This window comes from Anser brachyrhynchus (assembly GCF_964034855.1).
Source record: "Anser brachyrhynchus genome assembly, chromosome: 9".
Taxonomy (NCBI): Eukaryota; Metazoa; Chordata; class Aves; order Anseriformes; family Anatidae; genus Anser; species Anser brachyrhynchus.
In genome coordinates this window covers 19882227-19907056 of record NC_137703.1, presented here as the reverse complement: position 1 = coordinate 19907056, position 24830 = coordinate 19882227, and the positions used below count along the sequence as shown (strand labels likewise).

General features: G+C 36.2%; 1 protein-coding gene across 7 annotated transcripts in view; it reads right to left on the bottom strand.

The window, feature by feature from the left end:
• CLSTN2 (calsyntenin 2) overlaps positions 1 to 24830 on the bottom strand; it is a 344598-nt gene that overhangs the window by 196612 nt on the left and 123156 nt on the right. For 5 of the 7 annotated variants that reach the window (XM_080605191.1, XM_080605195.1, XM_080605196.1 and 2 more), the window contains one exon: positions 4810 to 4932. In XM_080605191.1, the coding sequence (XP_080461317.1) occupies positions 4810 to 4932 (123 nt within the window). Of the gene's footprint in view, positions 1 to 4809; positions 4933 to 18352; positions 18411 to 24564; positions 24695 to 24830 lie in introns of those variants that run through there. The other 2 variants (XM_080605192.1, XM_080605194.1) reach the window with 2 other exon arrangements.

Sequence of the window (24830 nt, the reverse complement as noted above, 5' to 3'; positions counted from 1 at the left end):
GATGTGCTTGCATTGAAAATAAACAGAAATTAAAATAAAAATAAAAAATAAAAAGTCAACATACTAATTCCATGAAAATTCTAAGAACTATAGTTTTATATATACACTGATTATTGCACAATTCACAATAAATTCTTAAGACCAAAGACAGTTCATTGCAATATTGTGAAATTCTTCACGCTCCAGTCATGAAAGAGGCTGATCGTATCAGGCAGCCAGCATTTTTACAGGCCAGCTTAGAAGTTTTCTAAATCTCTTGTTAGTCCTCCCTGGAAACACAGACCTGCTGAGGTGGCAGCTACACAGATCTCTTTCTCCTGTCGTCACTCTTGATTTCAAAAATATGACAAAGGAGAAAAAAACTGTGCGGACTGAAGGCATTTTCTCTTGTGACCACTCCGTGAACAGGGACTTGACATGCACGATAATGTGTGTATTACCGGAATGGATTGACAAGACAGATAATAAAAGACTTATCTCAGTAGCCATGGAGAAAAAATTGTTAAAATGTGTTCATAACTAAGTTAAAGTTTCCATAAGAGAAAACAGAAAAAGTAAGACCAGGTCTATGCCACAACTAACATTTTAACTAAAAACTGAGAACATAAGAACAGGTATAGAAAACAAATAGAACCACTGGGGGCAGATAAGAATCACAGATGAATATCAAATGTGTCTTAATAAATTAGTTCTGCTTTTGTTCCTAGTAACAAAGCAGCTATCAGGTGAAAGAAATTTTGCTTAGATGCAACATATGAAGTGTGTAAGCCACCTGTGCACCAGGGCAATGGACAGGGGCAATGCAATCTGTACTTTGCTCAAAGGATCCTTGATAATAAACAGCTCAGTGCTGGAAAACCTGCATTATTTCCAGGCTCCTCTTGCTGAACTAAGAGATCTTACACTAAGTGGTACAAACAGCCCTTCCTGGTTCCTTTAAGCCAGGGCAGTACAGTGGACCTGTGCTTTCTTGTGTAGAAAAAATACCATTATTTCATTCTCCACTAGCACCTGTTATTGGTAGCACAAATCTTGTCATCACTATAATCTTAGACCACTGTGTTGGCATATCCACAGATATCCCATATAACTTTGTTTTATAAAGCAGAATGTGGATTTAATTTGGAGACAAAACTCAGCGAGGTTTATATTCTCTGACATGTGGCTTCAGTGCACTCATTTTGATGCAACACTTTCTGCCTCAACACTTGTGCACCTCTTTTCCGAAGCTGTCCTTACTTTGGCCATAAATGCAAGGACTTCAACACTTCCTTACTTCCACAAGTTTGGCATGGTTCCCAAAGGATTATGTCCTCACTGGGAATACACATATATAAATATGGAATATATCATAGTATCATATATGTATAAACTAAATAAATGTATAGAATTAACTGTGCATTTTACCTACTCTGACCTGTCACCCTGTAATGATAAACCCTGTAATTTGCCTGTCATTTATGGAAGATGAGCACTTAAAAGAGAAAGCATGAGAAAAAGAAGAAAGATTATACTGTCCACATAACATCTGGCTATGCAGCTACAGAGGTGTTCCCCAGGAATATCAACTTGATGGCTAACAGAGCTTTTTTTTTTTTTTTTAACTTGAATTTTATGTTTCTATGGAACTTATACCCGGACGAAATCTGAAAGGATATATAGCAGTTTGGTAGGCAGTTTGTTTCTTTGCATACATACTAGTACTACTGAAAACAAATGCCTACTTATATAAGCCAACACAAGTACTGATGAACAGCCAACAATCTGCAAGTAAACTATTGCAGCAGCTGTAGTTCCAGAGGAAGAAGACATACATTTAGGCTTAATATAATTTATCCAAGGAAATCTGAGTAGATATCCAAGCACAGATCAGAAACTCTGCCCTGATATATTCTTGAATCTGAGACCATTTTTAAAAAACAATTCATGGAAAAGTCTTTTGAAAGATTAAAAATTTAAAAACTTTTCTAAAATAGGTGGATAAAATACAAAAAAAATATATTAGTAGGGCAATGGGGAAGGTACAGTTGGAGCTCTGATTCCCTTGTACCATTGAAGACCAATATATTACATTATAGAAGTTTCCCACACCTAAACAAAGTATGGCCATAGAAGAAATTCCACATTAAAATACTATTAAATGTAGAGCTAGTGAATACTGTTAATGTGTACAGCTGTGCATATTTTCAGTTTGCTCCTACTAAACACATTACACAAATTGAATTTTACTTAAAGACCTATAATAATGTTATGGATGTTATGAAGCCAAATAAAATTACATAATATTAAATAGTAAATTTAAAACAGAAATAAGAAGAAATGGCACTCCAACAATTAAAAAGGCGAGAACCTTTAAAACAAAAACACACAAAGGTATTTCAAAACAGACAGGGAATCCAGGCCCTTTGAGGAAATTAAGGGTTCAATAATTATTATAATGTTACATCTGGATTGCAGATCATGAGGTCAAAAGCACATCACTACCTGGAAATAAGTTGAAATATTAATGTCAGAGATACACACCAAGTATTTTCCATCCCAGACCCCATAGTGCTTCTTAAAATATTAATAGAATTAATAAATGAAGAAGTTAAATTAAAAAAAAAATAGTAAAAAAAGCAAACAGTTTGAAGAAGTATCAGTGGAAACAGCACATGATTAACATCTCTGTAATATTCCCAAGGGAATGCAAATGAAAGAAGCAAATGAGATGGACTGCACACAAACGAAAAGGATATATTTTCATTATGAATTGATCTTTATTCCTAAATAACTGTAGCTGAAGATTTCACAGAGAGATGAAATCCTTGCTGAAATAAACTTAAGTTTACTGCTGTTTCACACAAACATTTGGAATAATGAATTGCATATAAATGTGAAAGTTAGCATTAAGGAAAAAAAATTACTCAAATACATTATAGAGCAATAGAATCATTTAGGTGGGAAGAGATCACCACAGAATGTTAGGAATTGGAAGGGACCGTGACAGATCATCTAGTCCAATCCCCCTGCAGGAACACCTAGATCAGGTCCCATGGGAACACGTGGAACCCTATCATTGGATGTCACCGAGAAGAGCCTTGCTCCATCCTCCTGACACTCACCCTTTACATATTTATAAACATTAATAAGGTCACCCTTCAGTCTTCTCCACGCTAAACAGACCCAGCTCCTTCAGCCTTTCTTCATAAGAGAGGTGCTCTACTTCCTTAATCATCTTTGTGGCTCTGCACTGGACTCTCTCAAGCAGTTCCCTGTCCTTCTTGAACTGAGGGGCCCAGAACTGGACGCAATAGTCCAGACCACAGAGAACAGCTTATCATTTGAAGTCTCATTCCACAGTTTTTGTTTTAAAATACAGTAGCTTCTTGATAAATGCATAAAACATAATTTGGAAAAAAAAATATTTTTTTTTTCCTTTGCTTAAAATAGTAGTTACTGAATCAAGAATCAAGACACCTTATCCTGAGCATCTTTCTATGAAATACTCCTGTCCTAATTATAATTAGTATGTCCCAGATAGGGGCTTGTCTACTTATCTCTGAATGTACATTGATTATGCCTCCATTAACAGGTAACTCAGTGCCATAGAAACTGATATACGGACAACAGTCTTTGGTGCTCAGGTTGTTGTGTCCATGTATATATGCTACCTGAGGCTTTCACCTCTGACTGAATTCAGTCGAGTCCTCTCCACTGAATATCCTCCCTGCACATATATTTGAGGAAAAAAGTTATGCAAAACCAAGAACCAGGGGGGCACCATGAGTCACAGGCCAATCTTGATATTAAAATTAGGTTCAGTATATAAAAACATTTGTGAATCCCTGTCTTGCATGGAATGAGTTTATGCCAGTATATGCTTTTGGGGAAAATAGCTAATTAACAATTCTGAGATGCTGCTGTAAAATGCTTTTTGGACCAAGTACTGTGACTTACTGCTTACTGATTATAACCGTATTCCACAAGAGCATTCTAAGGATATTCATCTTCCTCAGTTCCTTTCCTTATACAAGATGAACATTCTTAAACAATATATATTTTTTTTTTAAAAAGCATCATTTTAGGATCTCAGTACAGCTGTCAAGCATTAACATTTTCCCATCTCCTTAAAACAAATATTCTTAATGAAACAGTGAATTTAAGAGAAAATTTGTTTGATGTGCAAAAGTGCTCTTTGCTGCTTAAGTATATAGTATGACAGAATAAGTATCAAGAAAATAGGCTTAATAAACGTAAAATGTCTGTAAGACATACATCTAGCATACAGTAATCTTCATAAAAATCTTCAAAATCTCCATTAAATTTTCTGCCCAAGTCTTGACAGTTATAAAGTACTAATGCAGTTAACATAAGATTTCAGCACCTTTAAATACTTGTCACATAATTTGGCTATAGCCAGGTTTAGGTCATGGAGTGGAACAGGAAGAGAAGAACAAATGCTGTTACTTCTAAACAGAATTAACTACATATTATTACTTTAGGCAATTGTAATGATTAGTTTCTATAAAAGTGAATTCAAATTTAATTATATGATTCCTGTGTTTTTCATTAAAAAATGTTGATAGTGCATGCCTGCTGTTTTACACTGTTTATAATCACTTCTGCTTCACAACAAATGAGCAGTCACGTTCATTGTAAAAGACATCTCATTGCAGGGTCTATGGTCAAGTCCTGAGTACTCAAATACAGCCTCTAAACACATCCTTCAGATTACATTCTTCCTGCACCACAGATTAATTCCTTAATGCTAATAACTTTATAATGCAGTCCATAAGCTTAAATGCTACTGCTAATGCATATTCCTACCTGCAAAGGGAACAGGTGCATCTTTATCCAAAGCAACAAGAGGAGGATCCAAAATTACAGTGTCATTATTTTCGGTTATGATTCCATGGTATGATGTCTCAATCCAGGGTTTATGTTTGTTCACTAGAGAAGAAAAAATAGTATGCCTAATTAATTTGATTAATGTTTCCATACAATTAGTTTACTATTTTTTTAAAAAGAGAAATCATTTAATATATATCCAATATTACTCTAAATCTGCTAACTAGATCCCAAGATTTTAAAAATGTTCAAATATGAAAACAAAATTATTTGTATACTGTACCACAATTCACTGACAAGAAAACAACACTTACAGACGTCCCTCCAATTAAGACACCAAAAATAAAAAGCCAATTTTCAAAATATTTTTAATGTGTTCCCAAGTGTCAGACATAATTAGGGTCAGAAACTTTTGACGTAATTGTTTTCAGCTGCAAAACTGATGCAAGAGAAAGGATGTCCAAAGAAACACAACTTTGTCAAGATTTAGAGGTAAGCAGAAGGGAGGTGAGAATATTGGACTCCCAGTCAACTTCTCATTTAATGTTTGTGGAAAAATATCTAAAATGACCTGCACCTTGTAGATGAAAAAAAAATATATTAATTTTAATCACTAATCAAAGTAACCACTTCTTTTCCCTTCAACCAGCTCTAGTGATACTTAAATGGGATCTGAATTTTTACTGAAAAACCTGTCCCTCAAACATTGCTGTTGAATGTTAGGATATCTAGTTTTGAAGTACATAACAGGATCACACAAAAAACACCTTTCAAGTAGGGGATACACTATGCATCATCAGATTGTCTTATTCCTGAACCCTTTCATGCCTCCCTCTCACCATCTACTACTTATTGTATAGTAAAAAAAATGATAATTCAATTTGCTTTTCCTTTTTATTTTCTAACAGGCATAGCTTCACCATGCTTATAAATAGCATTTTATTTCCACAGCTATAATCCGAATTCTATGTTTTTGGAGCTCCTACAGAAGTAATACAATGGTGCTCGCCTAAACAAATTGCAATTTAAAGAAAGTTCTACGGCAGATATCAGGGAACGCTGCACTGTCAAACACATTTCCACGGAGTCCGGATACAAGATAATTTTTGTACATATTTTTTAGGTGTGTGTAACAGATGCTGATGAAAATATCTGGTGAAGTAACAGAAATCACCTCAACAAAAGATGGAGCGTTGACACTTAAAACAAAATCAAATAGGACCAAGTGGGATTGTTTACAATAATGCCATTTAAAAAACAAAAACACACAATCTCCCCCCACACATACAACCCCCACCATAACCTTTGCCTTCTGCAGAAACCCTCAGACAAGAATGAGCAAGAAACAAGAATGTTTGTCCCAAACAGCTTCTTCAAAGTATAAGAAAATAGCTGTAGACACCAAAGACAGGTGAAGAATTGGACAATTAAAAAACAAAAAAAAAACAAACAAAAAAAAAAACTCACACTATTTATGGCAAATTGAATGCAATTCTTTTTCTTTCTTGTTCCTTTGCTCTAATCATTAGGAAACTGTGGAGTTGGGGAGAATGATTTGAGTTCTTTTAAAGATGAATTATTCTACATTACAACAACTAAAATGAGAACTTTCAGTTAATTTATATGTTGGAGTATATATTGTTTCAAAGGAAGGTATACTCATCTTCCCAGTGTTTCTGCCCATTTTTGCAAAAACTAAGCAATGGGAAGATTAAACTGGGGATGTGTCACTGAAAGGTGAAATGGAAAACAGGGAACTCAAATCTCTTCATTTTTGTAATGACTATCCAGCCAAAAGAGAGATTGGCAAGCTTATGTAATGGGATGAAGGTCAAAAGTCTTGATGTTGAAATATGGGAAGTGATGGACGCAATTTCAGAGCTTTGTATGGGATGCGGGATTCCAGTTTGCAGGGCAGTTGAAGTATTCTGTACCTGTTATAGGTGAATTTCTTAACAGAAACATTCATACACAAATATGCTCCACTTGTATTCTGATATGACTGAAAGAGTTTGATTGATATATGCAGTACAAAATAACAATCCGTCTCTTGATTGAACACAGATACAATTTAACAATAAATGAGTGAGTAAATAGGAGTTTACATGAAAAGCAAAGCCCTTACGCAACTAAAAGAACCAAATCCAGATTTTCTTTCCTGCCGGTTCTGTTAATTGCCTGAGATCTTACAAAACAACAACAACAAACTCCTTGCTCCTACAATGTATTCTGCAGAATAATTTCAATGACACTTTTGCTTAAGGAAGAGTCACAGTATTCAGCGACTGAAATTCTGCAAGTCTTTTTTCCATTAGTATCCCATGAGCAATAACAACCGTCAAGTGAATGACAGCAACATAATTCCTTAGATTACGTTGGGGTAGGAAGAGGAGAAAGTACATTAGCAACAACTGCTACAATTTAGTCCTACACCTTGGGGAGCAGTACAGCAGGAAAAAAAGGAACAATAAAATAAAAGGAAAATACAATGAAAGTTATAATTATTTACAAGCTCTTATTACAAACATCTCCAAATGAATAGTTATGACTACACAAGCTTCGTGTATCCTGTGGTAACTGGATTTTTCAAAAGTGTTTTGTCCTGTCCTGTTCTAGCTACTTAGTCAGATTTCAAGATACTTTAGAATTAAACGCATTTAAATACAATTTAGATATTTTTCTAGCAATGCCTGCTTTATAAACATGAAATTTCTCCTCTTTCTCTACTTTCATAATGTTAGCGTACTGAAATAAAAACAGCACATGCAACTCAATCACTTAATAATTCTTCCTTAGAGCAGGATCTGTTCAAAACAGGACTTCCTGTAAACATAAGCAGAATTTCCTTTTACCCTCCAATTTTCTAGCTCTGACCTTCAAATAATTATTTTTAGTGTTGTAGGAAAAAGAGTTTAAGAAATTTGAGACAGACAGGCATTCATAACCAGGCTGTATTCATGTTTAGGGGAAGAATTTGTTTTAGACGACATATATAAAATAGGCAGAAAATTACAGAAAGCCCATGAGACAAGCGGATCTTTTAAGAACTTTACCTTTATTACAGACACACAAAGTCATATCTGAATATGTTTTTATATGTGTATATATATACACACACACACAGAGTTATGCCTTTCCTTTTGATCCATGTTTAGTTTAAAATGTCCCCCAATCTATGTTAAAAGTCCATTCTTTTCTCAGTTAATGTAATATAGCCAAAATTTTAGGTTAAAGTTACAGCAATGCCAGACTGCATTTACTTAAACAGAGCAAAAACGTTTTATCATGCTGTCTACTTTATAATACATGAAATGGCATGTTTAAATAGAAAAGAAATATAAAAGAAAAATGAAATTCATATCATGTAAGAGATTTTATAATCCCTATTATACAGGGTGTTTATTAGAGACAAAGATTAACATCAGCATTTTTGCAATGTTTATAAACTTTATAAACTAAAGGGAATTTTGCATTTTATCTTAAAAATGGAAGCGGTAGCAATTGTTACCAAAATAAAATATGTCAATGTTTCTCAATAGTGCATACAGTTAACAGGTATATATAAAAGAATGTGACGGAAACTGAATTTTTGGATTTGCATTTGCTAAAAATGATTACAGAAATTTATATACAGGTTCATATGCGAAAATTTAAAAAACTGTGAGAGCAGTGTACTATATAGCAAGCACAACTCAAGAGCAAACAAGCGGAAAATTCAGCAGATAAGAGCTAAAAAGAAAATTACTTTTCCTCTTAAGCTCTATTAAGTTGCAGCACACCCTTAAAATAACTCTAAAATGAAAAAAATATGTTTGTCTTTTATTCATTTATTTGTTGTTTTAAAACAAAAGATCTGCAAACAAAAAATGAAAGTATTTGACTGATATATGCGGTACATTTAAGAATTTCTGTCGATTGATCAGACAGATATCTTTTCCCTGAATTTGTCTACCTGGGTAAAAGGTGAAATCAGTACCATGCTTTCATGTATTGAAACAGATATTTAAGGCATACAGATGAAATATACCAAAGCTATGTTTTGTTTTTTTAAACTTGCTTCCCCTTCCTATACTTTGGTAGTCATCCATATAAAATTGTAATGTAAATAATTTGTAGCATCTAGGATAATGCAATTATCTTTTTGCTTAATTACAGTTAGAGGTCAATTCATTAAAATTTGTATGCACCATTTGCACTGCATTTTCATTGTCTGTCCCACCAAAGCTTGTGATTACAAGCTTTTAGATTTAATTAAACCCATCTTGGTAGAAAACTGCCACTCTGTGCTGCATCTGCAAATGCAAGTGGCTTGAAAAAGAACAAAGCAAAGAAAGGCAAAAGAAAAACAAACTCCTGAGTCTGCAGGAACTTCCATGCCCCCAGAAACGTGGTCTTGAAAGTCAACTCAAGGACAAAAGCCAAAACAGAGCAAGAGGAACACAGAGAACGGGAAGACACAAAAAATCTGAAAAAATATGCCAAACCCCCTCATTCTACCTTGGTGCCCTTTTGCCGTGCTCTGTGAAGTGGCCTGGGTGTTGGCCCCTCCAGGTAGCCCACTCAAAAACCCACCCTGCTACTTGCCACCTGACATCTGGTAAAAAAAACAGCCAGCACCATGTGCCAAACTCACTCAAAAACTGCGATTCCATCTGAGTACTTAACGCCTGCACCAAACAGTGCCCACGAAGCTCTGCAGCAGAAACCAAGAGAACAAAATCACAGATAAAACATAGATACATCAGCAGTAGGAAAAACAAATAACAAATGCCTTCCTCAAGCTCTTTTGCAACCTGCCTAAAGACCTTTCCTATGGGCATGACTCCAGGTACACAAACTCCACCCTTGAGCACCTACAGAGCTAAAAGACAACTACCTGGTTTACCATACAGCAAGACATGTGCAGGGATTTCTAAAGGCAATCGTACTCTCTAATAATTAAATCTTCCAAGTCACAATGCCTGTGAACAGAGCTGCAATTTGTCAGTGCAGAAGTATTATTAACTGAACCATGATACGGGCAAAATGTGTATCTTACAAGGAGTGACAAGATCTATAACCCAAGATAGGCACTTCTGGGGTGGGAGGTGGAAGACAGCGAGAGTACAAGGGATGCAGTACAATGGTGTTTCCAAATCTTAGATGATTCCTAACTTACAATACTCAGAAAACATCACTGATCCAAAAATAACACCTTAAAAAAGAACTATGACAGGAAGAAAAGTGAAGACTAGTAGCTACAACTACTGACACTAATGTAGAGTCAATATTGTCTAGCTGAATTAAATGCTGATTTCCAAACTTCAGGAGGCTAAAGCTTGAGGAAGCAAATTATGCGCTTTAAAAACTGTTTTATGAATGCAAATGTTTTCGTTTTTCCAAAATAGAAGATTAATTTTCCATACATTTAAATGTACCAATGTGTTCTCTCATCTCTGTCTCTAGCTTAGAGTTTATTGATTACATTAAAATCAGCAGAAAACTTACACTTTATCACTCAGATCAGTTTTTTTTTAATTCTTTCATCTGCTATCTTCATTGAGTTTTACCTCAGCCCACTGGAATCCTATGTGACAAAGGCCTTCCTCTAAAATCAGCCAAAGTTGAGGAAACTTCCAAAGCCTTTTAAATGTATGCTTAAAATCCCATTAATCTCTGTAGAATATAAACTTCATTGACCTTCATGCCTTATGCAATCTGCACTACAAGTCCTTATCTTGTACAGCAAAATAGAGTGCTTCTAATGCCCTATTAAGAGAATATTGAATAACAAAAATCCTAGTGATGCAGATGACATACTGGCATCTGCAATGAGCAATCATTATACCCAAAAACCCTCCTTCCCAAGTCCAAATACCATCAGTTTTGCAGTCCACTCCTCCTGTGGACCACCTGTCCTGGTGACACTTTGCTGTGTAAACACCTCAGGAAGACTTGTGGGGTCAGTAAGGGCCAGAGTTCTAGGTCACTATTTCTGTTTCACATAGTTCATATATCAGACTGGATTGTGCACATGTGAATTCATATCGTGGCAAACCTTAATTCCTCCAGGATAGGACTAGAGATGCAGACCTGGATTTCCTGCATTGCCTATTCCAGAATGAGCTGGAAACAAAATCAAAAATCTCACACAGTAGCAGATGAGGACAAATAGTTTAGAAAATATGCAGATTTGTGGGATTAGGTCAGTGAACAAATGGGGATTAGTAATCTGGTAAAAATTTAATTTAAGTCTTCCTCTAGAAGGCAGAGAAGGCAGGGAGATGGATTAATGTGCTCTGAAGGAAAAGAAACTAAGTTAGATACTGAAAATCTCTGGGAAGTAGGAGAAGTAAATGTGATTCACAGGGTTAAATCTTCCTCAGCATTAGAGAACGAAACATTGACTGGTTATTTCAACAGAAAAACAGAATACTATGGTTCCCTTACAAACAAAAGAGACTCAACATAGGTACAGTTTCTATATGTTTTGCCATTGACAAATTATAAAGAAAAAAATTCTTCTGTCTCACAACACGCCTAGTTCTCTGTGTGATGCCACTGCCTGAATTACTCAAACCCCAGTAGTTATATTCATGATTTACTTTTTGATAGATTTAAATTATAATGTTCTACGTGTTTCTACATAAAATAATAATGTGAAATTCCTACCCCAATTAAGGCAATGTGAGTTTTGACACTAAATTCAGTTAAAGCAGGATTTATGTAATCTATGAGACATGATTCCCCCAGAACTCTTTGTGGAACATTTTAACTAAAGAATACATTAACAGTGCATCTCAGCAACATTACATTACTCATTGGAGACCCAAAGATAAGTTGGCATTGGTTTGATCGTACTGCACAACAAAAGCCTAATTTGCACGAAAGACTGCACAAGAAAGTATTCTGCGATTAGCACATCTTCTGGCCCCCCAGTGAAGGCCTTTCAGTAATAAGTCCCATTAGAAAAAATTGTTCTTACATAAAAACCTGAGGTAGAATATTCCTTTGTTAGCAGCTCATTCATGTTACAAACTTATTTGTCCAAAAGCTGCATGACGATATCAGGCTGTAGTCTATACACTATTTCTAAAGTAAAATAATGTAATGTATTTATTTTGACATGCTATATATATATTTTTTTATTAATTATACTTTATTCTTAAGCACACATGCTTTTTGGGATGCAGGAGGACTATTCTTTTTAATACTGACCACATCAATACAAGCATTTAATAGGAACTTAATAAAATGCTTTGGTCAACCCCAAACTCTACTTTACATGGAAAAAAATATTTTAAGCGACAGATTTCATAAAACTCTACCCACAATATTGATATATAAAACTATAAGCAGCATTTTTACCTGTGATCACTATTTCTGAAAAACGCATTTGGAATTTACATGTGCATATACAAATAAAATTTTACACTGTGCCTTGCCATTGTCTTTTAGGTAATGGACGACACCATTGCGCTCTCTGTGCCTTAAACTACTGCTAAGCTTACAAGTTCTTTTTTATTAATAAAAGAGAAATTTTGCCTCCTTGATTTAGATGTCCAGTCCTTACACATTTATCTATTAATATTTGTCATAACAAATAGATTACAGTGTGCAAAACTGAATTCTGAATCACTGTCTGTATGCCTAAGTGTTCAGACCAGGGAGTTGCCTGTGTACCACGTATGCAGGAGCAGGACTAGAATCGCACGAGCCTGTCCCATAATGAGCCATGGCAACTCCAGTAGCACACATCCTATTAAAGCCTTGTACATGGAGTTAAAAATCTTGGAGAAAGTATATAATAGCATAAAAATGTTTTCTCTAGTGTTACAAGGACAGAAAAGGTCATAAACAAATTAAGCTGTCTTTCTATGTATTTAGTTGTATTAAAAAAACATTTAATATATCTTGCTTAACAGTGTTGACCTTTCATTCAGCATTATTCTGAGCAGCCAGATTCTCACTTAAACATATAAAACTTGAGATTCACAATATACTAAGTATTTTTATTTAACCCTTCTTTATTATTAACTTTCTTTAGTATTTAATGACTCCACCTTTGCCTTACTCTTACATGTTTTACCTTTCATTTGGACTGCGAGCTCTTCAGGACATGGATCTATTTTTCTGTTACGAGTTTACAGCAAACATTTTGAGTACACCTGACACTAGTCCTCATTCCTGAAATAAACAGGAAATGTCCACTGAAGATTTTTCGCAGATGATACCACCTGAACAAGGACTCACACACAGTTGTGTCATGGCCTGGACATCAATGCAAGTAATCCAGCAATGCAAAGAAACATGAATCACTAGTAAACAGGTGTTTTGGTTGATTGGTTTGTTTCATTTTCATTGTGTTGTATTGTGGTTTTTTTTTGTTTTGTTTTGTTTTTTTGGAGGGGGGGGCAGATTAATCTAGACAGTGTGTTGCCATAGGAAACAACAACAAAAAAATCAGTAACTATGAAGAAAAGCAAGCGTAACCCCCAACAGCACCAAAGATAGACCTCACTGAGGAGTTACAGATCTGCAGGGTGCCCTGGTTAACTAAAGAACAAATTTGCATATATAATGCCTCTTCCAAGGCCTGTAATATTAAAACCAGGGAACTCTGATTGTTGGCTTTTCTTCCTATGGTCTCAATTATGACACCTCTAAAATGAACACTCTAACCAGACATTATAACATTTCCTGAGCAAATTTTCAAAGATACTAGTTTTTCTGCACCTTATCATTTAGGCCAGGAACAGTTTTTCTTAGTAAATAGTGACTCAAGTTGGAAGTCTTATAAATGGAGATTAAAGTAATTTAGGCTTTATGCAGTTATGTCTGCATAATCTTCAGAGAGAACTTCAGAACTGCATCAAAGTTCAAAATGGTGTTTTGAAAAATTCAAAATTAAAACAATTTTTCATGAGGCTAAAATAAACAAAAAATAAGTCTATTAAGAAATTGTAACCTTTACAAAATACATTCATTTTGTGTCACACTATTTTGATAGCACAGATTCTTGAGTGTTATATAATTTAAGCTCACTGAAATGTCATGCTCCAGCACATAAACCTACACATTTGAGACCTTGGAAAATGAGCTAAATCATAATGCTTTCGATTTTAAGGGAGAAAGCATTTTACTCTTTTTAAACTCAGAAGAGAGTGTTAATGTTCATCTTTCCATTATTTGTTCAAAATTACATATTTTCATGCAGCAGGGTCTGAAGGTTATTCCCATAGAGAGAACCTGAATATGTAAAGGACAGGTATTGTTTCAAAGCACCTGTCCTTTATTTAATCCAGGGAGATGATGGCCCAGGCTCATTAGCTTTTTACTTATTATGGCCACCACTCTTTCCCAAATTAGCCTTGTTGGCTTTGAAGTAGTGATTGCATTTTTGAAAGAAAAGCCTTTGTTATGAAAACCAAGGAACTCGAATACCTCAACAGAACAGGTAAAAATAGGAAGAGAGCAAGAAATTGGGAGATGCTGATAAATTCAATTTACATTTATGCAAGCAAAGGCTTGTGAAGCTGAAAGGTTAAGGGAAAGATATAACCATGCACAGAATCAGAGGCTGGAAGCGTAAGAAAGAAACTTTTACAGTGGCTCTGTTTGCTGCTTTGTACTGTTTTAGGATTATGGTTAAACCATGAATGGATTACACTACGTCAGAATCACTTTTACACTGCAATAGTAAACACATGTAAGACTGTACACATCTGTTATACACAAATCACAGTTTCACATTAGAACTTCCTATCTAATATTTATGTACTGAAAACTATGAATGAAACGTTTAAGTGTAAGAGTATCAATAGGGTAGGCAGAATAGTTCAACAGAGAAAAACTGAATAAAGTTCATTTGCAAGTATTACCATATTTTGTGTTACGATGTTTCTTAAATTTAAATGTATAAAAATAATGTATCATCTGATTTTCTGTCCTCACCTCAAACCTTTCTCCAGAATGCGCACTAAAATATTTACATTACATAATTCTATAGTCTAAAATATACTGATTACATAACTTTTACTACCATGAATGCACCATACAAATAATAATCAATGATGCTGCCTGTCTCACAGGAGAAGGGAGAAATGCAGTAAATAATGCACAGGGAGTAGGCAACAAGGGAGTATCTTCTGGTTTGTACAGTGAAGTTGTATTCATGACTGTGATTTGTTACAGATTGTCTACTTTCTCCTAAAGAATAAAATTTTGTGGGGACAAGGTTCAACTTCTTTTCACTTTCATACAGTGCCATTTATTAGTTTGTGGTCCTTGGCTTCTGCGCTCTCCAAAATAGAACAAGAAATCCATCTCTCAAACAAAATTAATAGGAATGTGGGTGTTCCAAAAATTGTAATAGTCAAGACCTATGTGTTTCAGCTATCCAAGATGGAAGAATGCATATAATTATACAGGCTGTATAATTGGTATATCAAGCACAAAAACATCCCGGTTTTCAACAATGCTGTATTTTTCAGCCATATTCTATCTATGCATATTTTTTTTTCTAGTTCATTTTTCTTTTAACAGCATAGTTTAGACCTAGGAACTGCCTGAAATAAATATTTATTTAAAGCTTTAAGACTGTTCCTGATTATAAGCAGCTCTGCCATTATACTGCAATGTTTGATGTAATTCAGTCTTTTATGCTCCTGCTCATTATCAATACATCCTTCATTTTTCTTCAAGGCAATCTTCTTTCTCAGTGCATTGCCTACAGTTTTAAAACTAAAGTTATCACTTATCCTACTTTAATGTTTTATTCCTTCCTCAAAACTCTCTTGCCTCTCTCTTTTACATTTCAACCTGTAAATGGCCTCTCATTTTTCTTTCTCTTCTTTCCCTCAACTTCCTCAGCATGTCTCCTAACTTCTAGGTGATTTCAAACAGATCAGTATATTTACATAGAAATTAGGTTGCCAACAGCCTCGTTTTAAAATATAACATATACATTAGCAAATACTTCCTCCTCACTTCTGCATTTATGGATTTAAAAAATAAGTTTTGAGTGCAGTTGGAGCTCAGAGTGAAGAAAGTGGAGAAAATTGCCTGTATTAGGAATCAGAATTATCAAACTCTGAGCCCTGTTCTGATTAGAGCTGGCCATGTGGTTGCACCAAGAAACATATTTCTGTCCCCATGTGTCTCCAACCATAGCACCAACAGGCTTTTTAGAAATGACTGCAATCTATCAACTTCCACAATGAATTAAGACAGCTTTCCTCCCTTGTACAATTGCCTCTCTCGCTTCAGCCTCATAATACAAATGAGTGAGGAAGGAGATATCCAAATACAGGAGGAAACCTCTACATCACTTGAATGCATGTATTTCCTTTTCTCCTCTGTTATTAAACAACAGAAGTCAGTATTCTGGGCTTTGCAAAGCTTTTCAGATTTAAAAAAAATATTACACAAAGATTTTCTTTCTTTTTTTTTTTTTTCCTCTTTCAAATATCATTAATTTCTATTTCTGTCCTACACAGACAATGCCAAAGTGCTTTCAGACTTGAAGCACACTGTACAAGGAACCTCATGGACCAATCTTCCTGACTGTATAGCGTACACAGTAAAGCCACCTCATCGGTCCAAACTACAGAGGGTCAGCTATGGGAGGTGACAATGCGAGCATGTTCCTCTTCTCTGCTGTGGGATGGGAGGTTTCACTCACTTGCATGGCAACCAAATGACATCTGCCACAGTGACTCCTACTTGGCGCTTCTTCCCAGAAACAGGCATTACAATCAGCCACCTCTGCCTTGTCTGGCACAGCCCTGTTGTTCGTCATTTGATAAATGCGCTCTGGGAGCAGGAGTCATACACATTCCATGGAAGTCACATGTGGCGCATGAGTTATGGGCCAGCCACTAGAAGGTCTGCTGACAGGACTGAAGCAAATTAAAGGAAATAAAAATGACGCTAGAAAACTGCTGTTCTAAAATTTTGATCTAAAACATCATATTGGGTCAAGATCCATAACAGAGGCCCACCAAGCTGACAAAATAATCACTGGTTAGGCGGAGAGACATCCAGCTCTCAGTCACCCTAGCCCTCTCATCTGCATAATATTTAGAAGTTGACAGCTCAGCTGTATTTCTTCACCAAAACCAAAACATGCTTCTCAGGGAAAATACATTTAATATTGAGAAATACAGAAAGACTGAAAGCAATCAATATTTTTCCCTCCAGATAGGTTAGTAGGTAACACCAGAATAAATTGCTCAGAACAGTCTGACATGAGGACTTCCATAGGATATTCTCTTTATGACTACAAATTCATTCAGCATTCATTTCTGTCTACCTAATCTTAAAAACAGATAAACTTCAATTCATTAGTTATTAGTATTCCTCGAGAATGCCATGGATTATTTCAATTACTGCTACCTATTGTAAAGTGAGTTAATAACCCAGGGTTTTGGCCAGCACAGAAAACTTGCTTATGCAATAGAAGACAAAATACTGGAAAAAGAAAGAAACAAGATCTTCTGCACATATATATACACTTTAAGATAACTTTTAAGTCTCCTATCTAAGTACAAAACACTACTTTTTCAAGCTTCATCACTTCGTCTTTAATTATCAACCACACGTATGACTTGTTAATAAGGAAGACTGATTTCAACTCATGACTCAACCTTTGTCCTACAGTGATGCAGACGGAACACATTTTATTGTAAATTTCATTTTACACTTTTTATTGCAAAAGGCATGGAATGGTGAATGATTGTCTATCTTACAGTTCATTCAGTTCAAACGATCATTTTATATTCATTACTCCAGTGACAGACACATCCTGTCAGTTTTACCCCTCATTATGCATATAATATCTGCATTTGAGCAGGCAATAGAGTTTTGAAAAGAGACTTCAACTAAGTTTCCACTTAGAAAAAGAAAGAGGAGAAGCCAGTTTAACTTGTCACATTAACTTTACTGACTGCTGTCAAAAGAATAGTTGAGTAAAATCACATTTCTGACATTTCCTATAACCTGGTTGAAAAACTAGGTTTGGGCATAAAAAGAGATAAATATATAAATCATTCCTATGAAAACTGAAGAAAAGGTTAAAAGCACCCAGACATGTTTTCAAGAAATAAACTTTGACTTCAATTTTTCCCAGTATTTCAGATCTTACAGATTTTACAACACAGAAATCATTATTTTTGGTATTTCAAAAGGTTGCCCTGGTGATAGCCAATGATTACTTGAAAAGGTAGGTAACAAATGGTTACTTTTTTCCTGGCCTTCCTAAAGCAACAGCTACAGTCAGTTTCTACTTACTGGTTTCAAGTAAGAGCTACTGGATACTCTTCTTCTGCAGATCCTTTCCTCAGAAATAACCACTGATAATCAGAATTTCTTTTTCCATTGCTTGCATGTTCAACAATAGAAACAAATGTCACCCTGCCCTTGAGCTGCCAATAGTAAAGAAGTCTGATCTTGTTTTTAATTTTAGTATCCATCTGAACAGGTTATCGCTCCACAACATGTTATAATAAAAAGTAAGAAATATGACATGTTAAATATAAAATACCTGGAACAAGTGAGTTCAAAGGCAAGCACACATAAAAAGCCATACCACTACATATACTTCAGTACCAAGCAATGGAGGATAAAATGAAGCTTTCTGATAAGCACAGATAAATCATATCAATAAATGAGCTTATATCCTGGGTGCCAATAAAAGGGAAATGATAATCTTTTAGCTTACTAGCCTTATAAGACAATAAACTCCTCTCTATTCATTTATGCAGAACAGGCTATGGTGGGCACCCATCAGATCAGTCATGTTTTCCTAACAGCAATCAAGACCACTAGGGAATAAATAAGCAGCAATGCAGCAGAAACCGTCAGCGTAAACACAGAAATGATACCACATCATAAACGGTAAGGCATTGAAAGACACTTTTTTCTAAGAGTCAACACTGATAGTTGGGTATTGCCCAAGTCAGAGAGACCATTGTTTGAAAGGAAGAGAAGGAATGAAGTAAATTACAAGTATTAATTTTGTTTACCTCTCCCTGGATGTACTGTCCCCCATGCAAAGACAGAAAGGTCTGAATACACTCATGTGAAGCGTACAACATTTACCAGTTTTATCTCAATAAGAAACAACCTTGTAGTTGTCCAGAGTTGTAGCTAAAAACCATGTAACTCCATATTTTTTTTTGGTGACTTTAAAACTTAATTTAAGATCCACACACAGTAACTTGACAGTGAAACTTCAAAGCACTGAAATTATCTGTGAAGGTATAACAAGAACAGCAGAATTAATTGAATGTTTGCATCAAGCTTGGGAACCCAGGAAACTGCCTGCAGCTACATAAGTGTGGAAATCACACCACATCATTACATAAACATGCATTGAACAAGGCTGATGCAGTGATCTAGCAATTGTCTGTGTTTACATCAGCACATCTTCAACACTGCTCATCAACCTTTACTGCTATAGAACAGACAAAAAAAAAAAGTAGAAAAGCAAAGATTTAGAAGAATGCAATTAAAGGTAGTCCATGTTTCCTAAAGCAAATAGAGTGAAAAACGTTATCTCTGTTTTTCCCCTAGGAGATTAGGTTAAGTGAGGAAAAAAGAAAAAAGACTAACTTGGCTCTATAAAGTAATATATTTACAGAACTGGTATCAGGAATAATATCTACAAGCTCTATTCACTTCATGTTTAAAGTAACTGAAGACAGCTGCCTGGCAAAGGTGAAAGGCCAGCTATGTTTCAACCAGAACAGGCAAAAGAGGACCACTTATACTTGAGTAGCCTCATATATCATTAGTCTCCAAGTGCAGAGGAGAAAAAAACGACTGCCAAAAGCAACACGTAATCTAGAGCAGGGCTTGGCAACCTTTCAAAAATATCTTCTTTTTCAAAGCAAAATGGAGTGCCTTTACATCAAAGATGCCAAATTGAATCTACCAACGGCAGCAGTAGCTCACTGCTCCTAGCCCCTTCTGGGTTTGATAGGGCTTGGAAAACAGCTCTCACAGATCATGGAGGGCAAACAGCAGGGCTCACATATGTGAGATCTTAAAGGAGCTCTGCAGGAACAGGGCTTTGGGACACCATGCCTCTCACAGATACACATCAAACAACATTATTCAAATGTATAAAGCGTCTTCATACATTTTAACAAGATGCACATGACAGAGGGAAATGATGACAAGCAAGCTGCCCTAACAAATGCTGCACATATTTTCATCAGCCTTACCACTAATATTAGAGAGTACATTTGCATAACAAAGTGGTAAAAACACATGGGTCTTATGTTTATATCACTGTGGAGGAGTACAAAAAAAAATTAAAAAATCTGAAGTTCCTAAGTACAGCCTTTGCTTGTTAAATACTACCATAAATCAGAGACACGTTAACAAAGTAGCTCAGCTGCTCTCTGCTCCCTCACACCAGCAATAATAATTCTGCCTTCCATGCCTTCTACTGCTCTTTGCTAAAACTAAAGCTGAAGAAACAAGAAAATGCTAAGATGACTGTGCAGATCATGTTTTTTCTGTCGTAAGATTAAGTAAAATCTCAAGAGTTTAAGCTACTTTATTTAAAAGTGATAAATCCATAGGCACTATAAGCTCGAAGGTTTACCATACTTACAGGGCTAGGTTGCAACTGAATGGCTGAAAGTTCTTGTGCCCTGCCATTTGTCCACTTTTCTGCCAGATGCCTTTGCTGCTCCAAGGCAAGGGCTTGGTTTCCATTCATGGATCAGCTCCTGAACTACTTCAGCTTTCAGTTCAGCGAATCAAGGCAAACAACATCTCCCTAGGAAGCGGGCATTTCAGCTACTCTCCCCATTCCTCCCCTCGACCACAACCACCCTACACTGCCACTCATTTAGCCCTAATGGGGTAGTTTATAAGCAGAAGCACCATTCTTTCACAAAATCCTTAAGGAGCAAGTGCAAGTTCAACTGCTGCCATCATGCCTGGCACACTTGCAGGGGAAGCACTGCCAGAGGAAAGTTATCCTCTGGCATAACCTTATGAGGTTCATCACCATATAATCATTCACGTGGCATTGTGCAAAGGTGATGCCTTTCCAGTGGAGAGATCCATGAGTACCAAGCAAAATCTGAGGACAGAGGACTGGGGGGAAAAGCACATCATTTTTTCCACACTGGCAGTTTTTAATCTTTGATGCCCATGAGCAAAGGACATTGTCAAAAAAATGGGTTTAAAGGAAGACAATGAATGTCATGCATGTCAAATCAATTCTAACATCTGGATTTAACAAAGAAAAAAAAATGAATTGATCTGCAAAACTTATATATGGGGGCTTCTAAAAAAATCAGTTATATTCTATAGAGATTTGTTTTTAGTCATTTTTAGTCTCATAGTCATTTTTTTTTCTCTTTTTTTGTTTAGTTTTGATTTTTAATGTAGAATGAAGTCAGATGATAAATTTGGGTATTTTTTGAATAAAACCAAATTCATCTTAAATTGATTGATGAAATGCAAATTCTGAATATCCAAAAAACACTGATATAACACCAACTGATATGGCATAACTCAGTAATGCGCAAATGTTCTCACATAAAAATATTATGCTGTTAACATGAACTATTAAAAAATGCATAACTAGAAAAGCTCATTAATTTCCATGTCAAATAACTTTTGTGTTGTACTTATTTTTAACCTTTTCTAAGGAGTTTTCAGCTAGCTTTTGAGTTTTTCACCAAAAGTAGGAAGAATAACACCATGCAAGTCACAATTTCATGGATACTTGAAACCAGTGTAAGTCAAACCACTGTCAAAGAAAGCATTTCACTCTCCTGGTGACATTCATTCAAACCCTCTCCCCTAGGCTGGCAAGGCCCCTCTGCAGCGATAAACTAAGTTTTGTTCCTGAGTTGGCTTTAACAAGGTGCGTTTTCCCTTGCTAACACGAAGACGGGCTGCCTGACATAAGGAGCGCGTGGCTGCAGGGAGAGGGGCAGAACCATGGCTTCCTTGTGGCTGTAGTGCTTATGCAGCTACTGTTTTGTACCAACACCGCACCTCAAATGCAGGGAAAGTGACTGACAGAAATCTGAAGTCTCCCCCCAACACACACTCCAATGGTGTGTCTGAGGAGTCTGACTTCATCTGAAGGAAGTAACCTAACAAGTACCTGGAGAATTCTGCAGATCCAGAAAGCTTCTGTGCAACAAGCAGTACCTCAAATTCTACATTTCAACTAAATTAGAACAATCTGAAATAGTATCAGAGATTTCAAAGCAATTCCTCTAGTTCTAGGCCAGTACACCAGCCTCGGTCATGCTTTCACACAGCTAAGCAATATGATTGAAATTTTTCATGAATTAATCCCACTAAGACCCCAAGACAATGTCTAAATTAATTTGCACATTCAAATTTGTGTTCCTCCAGCTTCTAATAAAACTTCTGGTTTTATCCTATGGTCAGCTTGCACTGTTTTCAGTGGGAACAGTAATAAGAAGCAGTCCACAAAAACCTTGACCCCAAGTACCCTATTTCTGCTGTATGCTTTCAGAACAGATTGCCATCTTGTTCCACACATATTCTCCAGAATGAACAGGAACAGTGGTTCAACTGCTTCCTCTTCAGAAGACAGCAGAAACAGAAAATAGGTATCATTTTATATTTTTCTTTTTACAGGCCTTCCCTTTAGCAGCTGGAGAAACAGCATACACGTGCCTAGTAAGAATGCGCAAGGAAATAGTTTTACAATTCCTTCTCAGAATTTGGCACTAAATACATTACGGTAATTCTTCTAGTCCTTGGACACAAAATCATTAGGTATGGGCTATTACTTGCGTTATCACTACATTACTAGATCATTATGAAAAATAAAAGTTTTAATCAGCATGCACATTTATGAAGCACAGTGATTTGAAACTACCCCCCTACAACAGCTTCAGCATTAGCACTAACCAAAAAAGTAGAACATTTTGCTAGCAGAGAGACCAGCACACAGAAAAAAATTACTACTACAGTGAGTCTCACAGGGCTAATTGCATGGTGCACTGCCACGCTGGGATTTGTCATTAACCAGCATTTACATAAAGCTATTACACAAGTTAAAAATCTAGTGAGCTTCAGGTGGCTGTTAGATGTTTTATTTTTTCTCCTCATCCTCCCTCCCCTTTTTTTTAAACCTTTCCCTATGTAACATTTTGATTGTAAAGGAGGCAATTTTTTTTTCCTTTATATCTGTCATTGTTTGTGTTTATTTCTGCTCTGTTTCTGATATTGATCACAGCATACTTTCCTCTATTATTTTTTAGATCCATATTTACAATTATTGCTTTTTTTTTGTATCAGTTTTGGCATAATTTTATATAATGACCACAATGCATCAATACAAATTTGCTTCTTCATGAGGGATGGTGTACACACAGATGGTTCAGGCTGTGGCATGCCCAGGGCTACATTCAAAATACAAATTGGACAGCCAACAGCTATGAGTAAAATTTGTATGCTTTTAAAGTACCTCTGGTAATAATCTGTTTCTGAAACAGCAGTTGCTGCTGGTGTCCATGTACAGACAGAAGAAACCATGTTTAGGGTCTTTCCTCCAGTTTTCTTGGTGGACATTTTCTGAACACTTCCCAAAGCACAGGTATATAAGCACGTCGTAACAAGCTTGCAGTAAGCTAACACACCAAGCATTCTCATGGCAAATACTGAAATGAATAATGCAATCCTGCTTTCATGAATAAGTATGCTTCTAAATATGACTACAATTAAGAGCAGATTACAGTTCTCAGATTACATTGTGCAATTTATGGCATCCAAACAGAAAGGATCTGAGCTGTAACTTAGTTTGTGAACAGTCCCAGCCCATTCCGGTGCAAAGTAAAACCTTTACCACAGCCAGTTTGACCATGCAACAAAACCATGAATATTCCTGTGGTCACTTAGGTCTCAGCACGGAGGCAGTAACTGCAAGTGAAAGGCAGAAGTTTCTAAACTACTCCCAGCTTTAGTGCTCCCGATTTTGGCAGATAACAGTACTGCTATGGACTTGAAAACCTGCAGAACAAGGAGAGAGATGCTCTAGACTCAGCAGAAGCCATCTCTCAATGGAACAGACCAAATGCATCACCTAATGTGGATTTGACAACAGCCTAACATTTGGCAAACCTTCCCTAATCCTGTAACAGGAGTGTGGTTGTTTATGTGGCCTCAGACTTGAACCCCGTCTGTTTTGAAATGGGCAAAAATCTGTACCAAAAAAAAAAAAATCTGCAAGAAAAAAAAAATTCTGATGCCTCACAGCCCTCATGGCATGCCCAGGTGCCCATCACATCTGGCACAGGGAACCCTTTGCAGGTTTTGTTCTCTTTTAAAGCTCTTTAATGGCTTACAGGTGCTCTCTGTATACTCTGTTCTCAAAGCCCATAACTACATCTGGCCCAAGCAAATATGAAAAAAAATTGACTTGTTTCTATTTAAGCATCACAATACAAATATTTTGGATGAAAAGTGATCAGATCCTAACCTTTGGAAATCCTACTTAAAAAACAAAGCTGCTACAGATCTTCCTCACCTCTTTGCTAGCCCCATGCTCCCCACTTTCAGGTCTCAAGCTGGCGTTTAACCTCTACAGAAACCTACAGTAAACTGCAGCTCTGGAATGTAAGAAAGTCATTAAAATTAATCCACCACAACCCACCACTACATTATTTCCTTCTTAAATTGAACTGTAGCAAATCCTTTCCTAGGAAGACGCCGCAGACATACTACTAGGAATCGTGGAAACTTCACCTGCAAAGGCGCGAGGCGGAGATTCCCTCAGACAGCACCTCACCGGTGAGCAACACAACGAGCCTCCATCTGCACAGAGCAAAGCAGGTCCAGAGAAAGGTACCTTCCTTCTCATCGCTCCCTCAATTCGGACTTTTATTTTCAAACATAAATTTCAGGTCCAACCACTATTACTACTGAAGAAGCCAAATACTGATTTTTTTTTAATTAAAAATAACCTAAAAACAATAGGTACTTGCATTGGGTGCGTGTAGCAAGGTGCCAGC